Below are 11,966 nucleotides of genomic sequence, written 5' to 3'. Positions count from 1 at the left end.
AGTCGCAAAAACCATCAAGCGCTATGATGAAACTATCTCTCATGAAGACCGCCACAGGAAAGGAAGACCCAGAGTTACCTCTGCTGCCGAGGATAAGTTAGAGTTACCAGCCTCAGAAATTGCAGCCCAAATAAATGCTTCACAGAGTTCATTTAAAGTACTCCAAAGCTTTTTTCCATCAGACTTTATAGCATTTAGCTTAGTTTCATAATCCAGCCAGACTTATTAGCCACTCCTTTTGCTTCATTTCTCTCAACCACAAATGTTTTAAATTCCTCATCAATCCATGGCGCCGTAACAGTTCTAACAGTCATTTTCTTAATAGGGGCATGTTTATCAATAACTGGGAAGAAACAATTTCATAAAGGCATCAAGTGCAGCCACTGTACGCTCCTCATTACACACATCTCACCAATACATATGTTTTTACATCTTGAACATAGGAATCATTACAAAACGTTTGGTATGATTTCTTATAAACTATTTTCGGCCTGGCCTTGGGAACTTTTCTGGATATAGCCACTATATTATGGTCACTACATTTTCTACTCATGTGGTACGGTATGATATGCCTGTTCTTGTACAGTATGTGTGCCAATCTTAAGAGTGCAGTTAATATTGTACAGTTGTGGACCTTCTCCTTCAATTGCATGTTCCATGTGATCTCGTCATACTAAGTGTTCCTGTATCTATAAGCCTATGTGTAGCTATAACCTATTAATACTCTACTAAGTACATTTTGGGAGGGATTGGCATCTGCCATGTTATCATACTGTATCTAATGTTTGCAGCTACAGTGCACACCACAGACATGAGACTGAAACAAAATATACATTTTCAGTAGTTTTATTGAAAAATGCCTCTTCTGTTTCAGAAATAAATAAGAAAATAAGGCTGTGGAATTCACGATGTGCAGTTAAAACATGACAAAAGCAATTCTATGTCCATAGTCTTGCAAACAAATTACAACTGCATTTGGTATTGATACAAAACAACAACTATATATTTATTTTTTTCCTTTTTTTCTTTACTAAATATACAACACAGACATGCAATTCCACCTTTGGTAAAAATCAGCTGTGAGTAGGTATTATAAAAACAGACACACATTCGGTCTAAAGTAACTAATTGAAAGCCGGATTTACCAGTCGATGAGAACCTTTCATGGAGCTGGAACCAGTAACCCTCTTTCTGATGAGGAGGGTGGCAAACTATGTGATTTCAATAGAACAGACCGCTTGACATTGTGACATTTACAATTAATTATGAGGGACAGGGGTAATGTGGATGGGTACAGAAACATACATACAGTGGCAAGAAAAAGTATGTGAACTCTTTGGAATTATCTGGATTTCTGCATAAATTGGTCAAAGAATTTGTTTTGATCGTCATCTAAGTCACAACAACAAACGCAGTCTGCTTTAACTATTAACAGACAAGTTATTGTATTTTTCTTGTCTATATTGAATACATCATTTAAACATTCACAGTGTAGGTTGGAAAAAGTATGTGAACCCCTAGGCTAACCACTTCCAGAAGCTAATTGGAATCAGGAGTCAGCTAACCTGGAGTACAATCATCGAGACAAGATTGGAGATGTTGGTTAGAGCTGCCCTGCCCTATAAAAAACACTCAATTTTTTTTTGTTTGCTATTCACGAAAAGCTGATGTGAACCATGCCTCGAACAAAAGAGATCTCAGAAGACCCACGATTAAGAATTGTTGACTTGCATAAAGCTGGAAAGGGTTACACAAGTATCTCTAAAAGCCTTGATGTTCATCAGTCCACGGTAAGACAAATTGTCTATAAAAGTTCAGCACTGTTGCTACTCTCCCTAGGAGTGGCTTTCCTGCAAAGATGACTGCTAGAGCACAGCGCAGAATGCTCAATGAGGTTAAGAAGAATCTTAGTGTCAGCTAAAGACTTAAAGAAATCCAAAAAAGGCATGGTTTGGGACTGCTTTGCTGCATCAGGGCCTGGACAGCTTGCTATCATCAACAGAAAAATGAATTCCCAGGTTTATCAAGACATTTTTCAGGAAAATGTAGGGCTATCTGTTTGCCAATTGAACCTCAGCAGAAGTTGGGTGATGCAACAGGACAACGACCCAAAACACAGAAGTAAATCAACAACAGAATGGCTTCAACAGAAGAAAATATGCCTTCTGGAGTGGCTCAGTCAGAGTCCTGACCTCAACCCAATTGAGATGCTGTGGCATGACCTCAAAAGAGCAGTTCACACCAGACATCCCAAGAATATTGCTGATCTGAAACAGTTTTGTAAAGAGGAATGGTCCAAAATTCCTCCTGACCGTTGTGCAGGTCTGATCCGCAACTACAGAAAACTTTGGTTGAGGTTATTACTGCCAAAGGAGGGTCCACCAAGGGTTCACATCCTTTTCCACCCTGCGCTGTGAATGTCGATTCGCTGTGTTCAATAAAGACATGAAAGCGTATAATTGTTTGTGTGTTATTAGTTTAAGCAGACTGTGTTTGTCTGTTGTTGTGACTTAGATTAAGATCAGACCAATTTATGCAGAAATCCAGTTAATTCCAAAGGGTTCACATACTTTTTCTTGCCACTGTATACTTCCCCTAATGTATTTGCTGACTTTGACATGATTAGTGCATTAAACATTGGACTCTAATAAACACTTAATGCAGTTATATTACAAGCAGAGACACTTAAGGGAACAGTTAGCAAGCACACAGATTTGTAATGAAATAATGTCTAGATTCTTTATATTTTTCACTTAATATTCCTAAATTTAGCTTGTTTATGTGTAGAGATATGTACAATAAAGCTAGGGGTATCAAACCCATAGATTTTATTATCTGAATTTCACTAATACTCGCTCATGTAAAAATGTAGATAAATTCAATATAACAATTCTTTTTTTATTTTTGTTTATTGTGATATCCTCTCTGCATCATCTCTTGATAGTGACCTCTTTCCTCTCTGGTTTCGTGAGTAACCAGGCGACTGTATAGCCTCAGATTCGTCTTCCGATTCTTCCTCGAGTATAGGGACTATGTAGGTTTCAGGATCGAGCTCGTAGCCGGTGGCTAGAAATATTTGTTTGGCCAATCAAACAGGACTTTAGTTGGCAGTCTGAGACTTGACATGCACAATGTACAACCTAAACTTTCGACTAGCTCCTAAATATGAATAATCAACCAAGGTATTCACTGTATGGACCTAAGAACTGTTATTTATCTGTTAAATTCTCGGTTTCTAAGAATGTTAGTGATTCCATGCACTCTAGCACTTAATGTTATTGACAACTATCAACCATGTTGAACACATACCCCAAATAAAGATAAATACCAATACAAGTAATATGGGATGGAATTTGCATCAAAACACTAAGACGACACTGCCACTAGTGTCTAGCTCTTGCCTATATCCCTTTGCTAGTCCTAAAACCCACTGAGGTATTAGAAAACAAATGTTCTACAGCAAAGGAACTAATATGATGTATATATGTTTTTTGTTTTAAATGAAGAAAATGGCAAGAAAATAACATTTAGCATAGATTAGGCAAACATACAAAGAACATCATTATTAAATGTACAAATGGCACATGCTTCAGTTTGGATTGGCGTACAAGCTGTGTAAGTCACTCAGGCATCATAATAAAACCGAGGGTTATGCTGGAAGTAAGTCAGTAAGAAGCGGGTTAAAAGGCACGAGCTCAATACAGATGTCAACTGATTTTAGTGGATTGTGTGGTTCAAACATCATTTACAAGGCACAATTAGTTTATTTACAGATATCACGTCTCCATGTTAACACTGTTGTTCTTTTGTTATGAGATCCAATTTATTAGTAGGGTTTTTTTGAGTGGTTTTTTTACATGCTCCTCCCTGCGCAGAGAAGCCCTCTCTCTCTCGGTTTGCTGGGGTTTTTGCTCAAGATGCAAACAGGCCAGTAGGGTTGCCATCTCTGCAGCTTGTCTGATAGAAGCTGTGAAGTGGTGTTAGTGCCAGTCCACTCCTTTCTTTCTCGTTTTGGGTTTTTAACGTTGTTCATCAGTTATGTCCATGATGGTTATCCTTACGGGGTCATTAGCCAGTGAGCTAACATCTCAGTAACAGGACTTCAAAGTGTAAGGCGGCTTAGAAAGTTTACTAGGACCGACCTGAAAACAGTTCAAACAGGGGGTTAGATCTCTCTGTTGGAGAAAGTTATTTGCCATTTCTATTTGTTTTACATGCTATTATGAATATTAACTCTATGACAAACATATTGAGACCTTGGAAGTAAAGGGTTTATAATGTTGTGAAAAGCCTGTTGTGGCTGCTAAGATAAATCCACTATACCATTTGCATAAAGTTTGTTGGATCAAAAGGAACTGGATACTTATACTGAATATCAACATTGCCCTTTTGTTAAAAACCCTTGAAATCCAAGGTCTCCATATATTGAACCAGAGCAGAAAGTTAGCTGTTGAGTACAGTATCTCTCTGTAAGTTGTAAATAAATTAGTGTGCATACGTTACATTCGTACATTCACTATGTATTCAGCTATCCTGCCATGCGGATAGAGATTCAGTCAGTCGTGGACATACCTGGGTAGCCTTGTCCATTGTAAGGAATGCCAACACACTGGGAGGAATCACAGTAGCCAGGGGGCCCGGGTGGTCCCCTCACTCCTGAGGTTCCCTGGCGACCAGGAGGGCCACGAGGCCCAGCAGAGCCCGTAGCACCTGTGGGGCCAGTCCGAGCCTCACCTGGTGGCCCTGGGAATAGATAAAGAAAGGTAGGGTGTGGGAATTAAATAACAAATACTCAGACTCAGAGCGAAACCCACACTGACATTACCCTTAAATCGCAACTGGAAGTGGAGGGGGGGAAATTGGTTTATACCACTGTAATTTAGATATTTAGACAGCTCAATTAAAAGTCTGAAAAAAAGCAAGCCAGTCAGACTGTGGAGTTACCCCCTGCCCCAGTCTGTCTAGACAGTACAAACCAAGGATGGAATGTCCCCCCCCCCCCCCACTCTCTCTCGCTCTCTTAAGTGAGCACATGTGTTGTCAATGAATGGGCCACCAAAGCAATGCTCATTGTACAAAAATCTGATTCTCCCACTCAGCAATGAGTAATCATCGCTAGCTACCTTCCTCCTTCTGCTGCTAGGTTGTGTCTCACTTCATTCACAGAAACAGACTTGGCAGTGTTCGACTGAAGGGGAAAAGTAGACATCAATGACTGGCCTGATATCTCCACTAGCCCGTGATAGGAAAGCTTCTGGGGACTCAGGGCCTTCACATGCTGAATTTCAATTAAAGGGGAATGCTATGTTAAAGGGGCCTCCATGAAGACAGAATAATATCAACATTGAATAAGACGGCTATTAGAGACTAATCCTCAGCCATTTCTAGAATGGGTTTGGGATCACTGGTGAATGATTAGAGGTAGGAGTAAGATTGTTTTGATTATAGAAAATTGCAGCTATAATGCATCAGCACATGTTAAATCCTTCATTCAGAAATAGACCTAGGCCCTCAGACATATGATGTATTATACTGTATGTTGATCTTGCATCATCAGACTTGTGGTATGTTGATCAAGAGGAACTTTAATTCCCATGGCAAACGTGTGAACACATCTGTGCGGACCGATCCCATGAAGAAGAAACATACATTCTCTCTAGAAAGGAGAATATGTTTGCTGGAAATACATTTGATCGTTTGCTAAGAATTTATGAAGCACAGCAGCCCAAACGAAGGTTCTTGAGACAAAGCTTGGCAAATCTTGGCCTGCCCCTCAGGTCTGTCATTTAGAATGCACTGGGAGGAGTTCTAAAGGTCACAAAGAGACGTCCAAGTACAGGATGTAGAACAAAATGGCTGCCATGGTGAAACTAGGTCAGAACTGTAGATCAGGAAGTAATGAATGGGAACATATTGTCTCCCACGGTTGAAAACGACCGTTTAGAGTAAATATGTGGTAATATTCTTAGGTTCCATGCCTTGTTGTTAAGGTACATGAGCTGAATTACAGAGTCAGGGGCTTGCATTAATGGTCCCTGTTTTCTAGTGAGATGGGGGGGGACCTTGGAAGAGGCATAGCTGTGCAATAGGTTATTGTACTTGAGAAGTGATGTCCGAGGTCTTACCAGGCGGACCACTGAGTCCTCTCTGTCCTCTCTGTCCTGTTCCAGGGGATCCTCTCTCGCCCTTCTCTCCTGGCGTCCCTGCAACAACACAATCAGACCCAGAGAACGGGTTATTAGCAATGACAAAAGGTCCCATTGTACAGTACAATGTACCTGTATCTGTAACAGAAAATAACTGCTCTTGAAACCACAAATGAGCATGTTTGAGGATGGAGGAAATTGTAGCATAGATCAGATTTACTGTAGGAAGTGAAGCATGATGGCAGATGACCCTCAGGTCTTAGCATGATGTCAGGTTCCAACTTCAACCCTATATGTTCAGACTACTGTAGATGGGGGTTATGCACAATCGCTTGCAATCAAAACTGCCGTTTGATCTTTGAGCTCGTCATTATTTAATTATACCATCATTGTAAAAATTTCAATGCTACTCCAGATGATTTGCTATGAGGTTACATGGGATGAACAAGAGCACAGACTGTGTCCTACATGTAAGCCATAACTTGAAGTTCTGCATCTCTGTAGGACTTGTAATTGACTTTCTAGCCATCCAAAAACAGACAGGAAGTAATACAACAGGCAAACAAAAAACAACACATATCACACTCACCTCTCTCTCCTTGGTTTCCAGGTAAGCCGGCGTTTCCAGGGAAACCGTTTCGGCCAGTCTGTCCAGGTTCTCCAGGGGGACCTGTGTTGCCGGCAGGACCAGGGGGGCCGGCAGGGCCCGGGTTGTTGCTACGGTAACCAGTGGGGATCTGGTTGATCATATTATCAATTCTGCTCATTTGACCTGAGAGGAATGAATAAAGATATGATGTCAGACAATGAATCCAGTCTGTGTTTGTGTACCCAACCAATGCTGGCTTATGACGTTCTAAACGGCCACTCACTGTTCACAAGCTGTTCACAAACTTGTCTGGCAATGGAGCGCATCAGATTTTGAGATGCAAAGTCTCCCTGGAAAACACACACATTTTGGTGAGACAAGGTAATGCTACTCTGAAAAGTAATAAAGTGTCCAAAGATACAGTACTGTACATACCCTCTCTCCCTTTTCTCCCTTTATTCCAGCCAATCCCTGTGAAAGAGAGGAAACATTGATTTTCTCAATAACAGGAATGGCATTCATTTGCATGAGATTTGCAACGTTTTCCAACTGAATCGAATGCAATCAGGGGTAAATGTTCCGAATAAGGTCATCCAGTCAGAACCAGAGTAAAATCCAAGACACAATGCAATCAACTGTTGTAATTTCCATTGTTTGTAACCAAACCATCCCTTCATGCTTCCACAAATGAAGTTTAGAACTTAATTTCAAGAGTGGGAGGAAATTCTGCACTATTTTGGCACATCTTGGCCATTGCCTCCTTGAAGACCCATGCAAATCACCATATGACCACTTGTATGTGTACATACTGGGTTTCCTGTGTCTCCTGGTTTTCCTTGGTTGCCTGTGGTTCCTGTGTTTCCTGGAGATCCTGGACTTCCCTGGATGATGGACAGATAACAGCGTCATTGTTACATCCACTTACCAAAGTTACCAAGGAGTAAATACAAGAACAACAACCACTCCCGGTCTCTGTTAAATAACATGTTGTATAATACGGTCCAGCCTTATATTGTGATGTATATCCACAGTCAAGGCACCATACAGTATACTGTGCCAAGAACACTAAAGTGGGTGGAAACACTCCCAACAGGGATAGGATGCTTAATGGTCCTCAGATCAGTCCTTATGGTAAAGTAGGCCCTCTTCCTATTGGAATGGTGTGGCCATTCATTAACTGGAGGCAGGCCTCCACCACAGTATAGGGAATGAGATGCATGCTTTATCGTCAATACTTACTGACGGACTGAGTTTGTCTGTGTTTTGACCACATGCTGCAGGCTAACTAACAGGCTGACTATCAGGCATTAAAAGACACTACCAGGAGGTTTAACTTCTCTTGACTGAAATCCAGTACTCACCATCGGTCCCGTTGGGCCTCTAGGTCCCGAGGGTCCTTCCTTCCCTGGTGGTCCCTGGGGAAAGAAGATGGGCAATCACAAACAGGCAACAATAAAAGTTACACTTCATAAAAAATAAGTTGGCATTAAGTTTTAGTTGCAGTCATTAAGTTGTTGGTATAAAGTTGTTGTTTCAAAGTTATGTTGTCGTTCCAAGAGATGAGTATATAAAGATTTAGTGAAATAAACCAGGACCTCTCTAATCTCCCTAGCGACCCATCTCTGTAGTGTATTTTACTGCACCAGTCCAACGGAGCCAAACTACGTCATCTGACAAGGGTAGTAACATCATTAACATGCAACAGAATACTATGAGCACACAACATTTTAACTGCACACGTTGAGTTAAGTAGGTGATCACATGCTTAAGTGGGTGCTGGCTAGATTAATGGCCTTTCAACAGGGTGTGTACACTAAGCAGCTCTGTGTAGAGGTGCAGATCTTACCCTCACTCCACCTGGTCCAATAGGACCCATAGGACCAGCAGCACCAGCAGGACCCTGCAGGAACACAACACACTCAATCAAACTGTGATAACCAGTAATAACACACACACACACACATCGGACTTGTCCCAAATGGCCCATAATTGCATTTTCATATTGCCAGCAATTATAGGTACTCGTTTTCTCTCTGTTTCTCTCTAGGTTCCCTGTGATTTAGTGAGAGCATGATGCACTTTGCTGATGCATCTTAGTGCCAGTACCTTAGGATACGTGTATTGGCTGTTGAAATGCATGTTGTTAACAGGAGCTTTTGACAGACAAGGCTGCTATAGCCATAATCATAACGCAATGAGAAATTCTCAACTAAATGCTTCTTTAGTATTATTATCTTCGCAGGGTAATTGTTAGGGTTCAGGGGAGTCTCGTATTCCCAAAGTAAAGTCGTCCTTGATGGAATGCGAAATGACTACGTAAATGATGCTCATTATTGACGTTACAGAATACTCCCTCCGATCGTTGGAATCAAGGGGTCTCAGATCATTCAGCACTGGAGTTCTCAGTTTGTAAAGTCCCTGGCCATGCTGGATGTTGTGTGGAGGACCAGTTCCAAAGAATTATCACAGTATGTTGTGGTCCCCTTCTAAGATGTGCAAGGAGTCCATCTATGAGAAGATGAAGGATATCTTCCAAGAAAACTCTTGATCTTTAGTCCCATTGTCTCCAGAAATCGCTCTTTGGGCTTTTGATGCAATGTAGGCTCCAAATACACTTTGAGAACATGATCATGTGGTCATTGGCAACCTGGCAACTCATCCAATGCTGAGGTTGTTTGTCTTCTCAACATATTCTTTCCCAGCTATTTATATCCAATTAGTGGTACCCAAGTAGCGCCACGAATAGTCTGCAAATACCTATTTTTGGCCTTGACTACAGGGTTTAGAGTAAGTGCAGTTGCAGAACTGTAGTGGAATTTATTTTAAATGTTTTACATTTCTTTATTTAACTGGGAAAGTCAGTTAAGAACAAATTCTTATTTACAATGACGGCCTACACGAACATGTACAGTTCATGTCAATCCTCCACTCCCATTGGCAAGACCATTCTGTCCCATAATATCTTAACTGGTGGCCGTCCACTGAGTGTCAAACAGCAGGTTGATTGGAGAGTATATCCCACTCTGGGGACTGTATGGTCTACCTCCTACTTTGAAAGTGGTTGCAGCATTGCCATGTGGACAGATTCCAGGCTCCAGTAGCACTGCTTCTCTCAGCGAATCGCCTCCGGTTTCCTGTTCCAAACCACAACTAATGAAAAAGAGAGCTGTACTCACTTTCAGCCCAGTCAGGCCTGAGTCTCCGGGATCTCCCTTTGGTCCGGGGCGTCCCTGAGAAGACGAAGAGAAGGAGAGGATTAGAACTATGAGTACAAAGGGAAGTCCAACCCTGAACAACTACAGGGATCTGGTGTTTCTCTTTGTCATGTAATCTGTAACTGAGAGTGAATTTACGCCCAGCTTTAGGAGAATTTCCAGGAGGAAGAACTTTCTAGAATAAATAGGATCTTAACACTCGGTGACTGTGTGTGTAAATCATAAGTCAGGGAGGACGTCCTACAGTCCCCACACACTGTGAATCCTACAGAACACTCCAGATGAAGGATAGCTGCAGTGACGGCTGCAATTGTATTTTTATGTTCACTAAACATAAACCCCTAAGACACGGGTTTTCCTCGTAATCTAAGGGGGTGTTACTTACAGGTTCTCCTGGCAGAGACAAGCCGTTAGGGCCTTGTGGACCTGGAGGTCCGGATTGTCCTGGAAGTCCTTGTTCTCCACGGGGGCCCATTGAACCCTATGGTAGAAGCGGAATGACAAAACCAAACATAGTCCCATTACTTTTAAACTATTCACACCATATCTCACTGTAGACCTCTCCACAGCAGGGCTGAGAGAATGAGAATGAACTGTTTGGTGAGAAACAAGTTCTATTTCTCATCAGACCTCTCGACACTGGCCTCCGTAAATCAAACTGGGGAAAAATACACAGTACAAATCAAGCTAAAGAATATACAGAACATTCAATAAGTGAGTTCAGATGTGAGCAATCTGTTTTGTCTGATGGGGCATGCAAATGGCGGACTGTACTGTTCAGTGGTAACTGCTTTGAGATCCCTACTGCATTGTGCTGAACTCTGCTTTACTGTAAATTAGTTGGGCCTTGGACTGTAGCCGAGTTAGCTCAGTTGGATATGGCTTGATTCAATGTTTGATTGCGGCTCGGACCACACAACACCATAATATCCAATGACTCAGACTCATTAATCGCTCTGGATCCAAGTGTGTGTTAAATGGCTTGATAATGATCCAAAATCTTGACTTACAGTTGGGCCTGAGTCTCCTCTTTCTCCTCTGGGTCCTTTAGTACCTGGTCCACCCTGGGAAAGTCAAGACAGAATGAAAGACAGAGTCAGAGACGGAGAGCCATCCCCACAACAGGAGCTGCTTCCAGACCTAAACCTCAAGCCTTCAGGAATCCCCACAGGGGCGTAGTGAGGTTGCAAAGTGAAGCATACATATTCCAGACTCCTCTTCAAGGTTTTTCCTGTTATTTTTTTTCTTCAGATGGGCATTTATCTTTTGACACATCTCTAAGCCTGATAGCCCACACCTCATCGCACGCCATTCATCTCATTCCCCTCTCTTTCGTTTTCCATGGGAAAAAACACGGATACTCACATGAGGGATGTCCCCACTCTAATATCCACATGCTTAAACTTTAGAGCAGGGCAACAATTATGAAGAAAAAATAATACCTCTGTAACACTATTCCTATATGTCCACATCATCATAGTGGAGACAGAGTGGTATCATCATCATCATCATTATATGAGAGAGTAGACAGAGAGCTTTGCCGCCAGGCGAGGACAGACTGAAGTAGAGAGAACCCTGCACCAAGACAAGGCGAAATGGAGGGATGGAGGTATGGTTAATGTCTTTACCGAGGGGCCGGGTGGCCCCGGAGGGCCAACACTGTCCTGTGCACATGTGCACGCGTGTGGAAGAGCCGGGCACTTGAGCTCATCTCTCTGCAATACAGAAAGGAAGGAGAGGGGGAGGGAATGGAAGATAATGAGAATGTAAAAAATACTTTACTAAAATACAATATTAATAGTATGACCCATTGGGCATCTCTTGACATCTGTGGGCCTTTCTGGTAACCCACAAAATACAGATAAGTGCAGATAGGAGTATCTGTATTGAAAATGAGTGCCACTGCTCTGACAACCCAAACCATAAAATGGTGCCTTGAAGTTTTCCTTAAGGAAACCCATTAGAAAAGCTGATAAAGTTTTTAGAAAACTGGGGTGCATACTGAAATATGACTGC

The 11,966-nt window shown here is 41.9% G+C and overlaps 1 protein-coding gene across 2 annotated transcripts in view; it reads right to left on the bottom strand.

Annotated features, from left to right (window-relative positions):
* Window positions 1-830: 830 nt before the first annotated feature.
* The window catches only part of LOC106610773 (collagen alpha-1(XII) chain), a 71,929-nt gene continuing 60,793 nt past the window's right edge, over window positions 831-11,966 (bottom strand). For both annotated transcript variants that reach the window (XM_014210332.2, XM_014210333.2), the window contains 13 exons: window positions 11,579-11,665; window positions 10,961-11,014; window positions 10,336-10,431; window positions 9,912-9,965; window positions 8,582-8,635; window positions 8,097-8,150; window positions 7,545-7,616; window positions 7,171-7,206; window positions 7,019-7,085; window positions 6,736-6,918; window positions 6,126-6,203; window positions 4,573-4,743; window positions 831-4,142 (listed from right to left, as the gene is read on the bottom strand). In XM_014210332.2, coding sequence (XP_014065807.2) covers window positions 4,132-4,142; window positions 4,573-4,743; window positions 6,126-6,203; window positions 6,736-6,918; window positions 7,019-7,085; window positions 7,171-7,206; window positions 7,545-7,616; window positions 8,097-8,150; window positions 8,582-8,635; window positions 9,912-9,965; window positions 10,336-10,431; window positions 10,961-11,014; window positions 11,579-11,665 — 1,017 coding nt within the window. In that variant the 3' untranslated portion in view covers window positions 831-4,131. The remainder of the gene's footprint in view (window positions 4,143-4,572; window positions 4,744-6,125; window positions 6,204-6,735; window positions 6,919-7,018; window positions 7,086-7,170; window positions 7,207-7,544; window positions 7,617-8,096; window positions 8,151-8,581; window positions 8,636-9,911; window positions 9,966-10,335; window positions 10,432-10,960; window positions 11,015-11,578; window positions 11,666-11,966) is intronic.

This window comes from Salmo salar, chromosome ssa09 (genome assembly GCF_905237065.1).
Source record: "Salmo salar chromosome ssa09, Ssal_v3.1, whole genome shotgun sequence".
NCBI classification, from domain to species: Eukaryota; Metazoa; Chordata; class Actinopteri; order Salmoniformes; family Salmonidae; genus Salmo; species Salmo salar.
The sequence above is the reverse complement of the archived record's forward strand: the minus strand, read 5'-3'. Positions and strand labels throughout refer to the sequence as shown.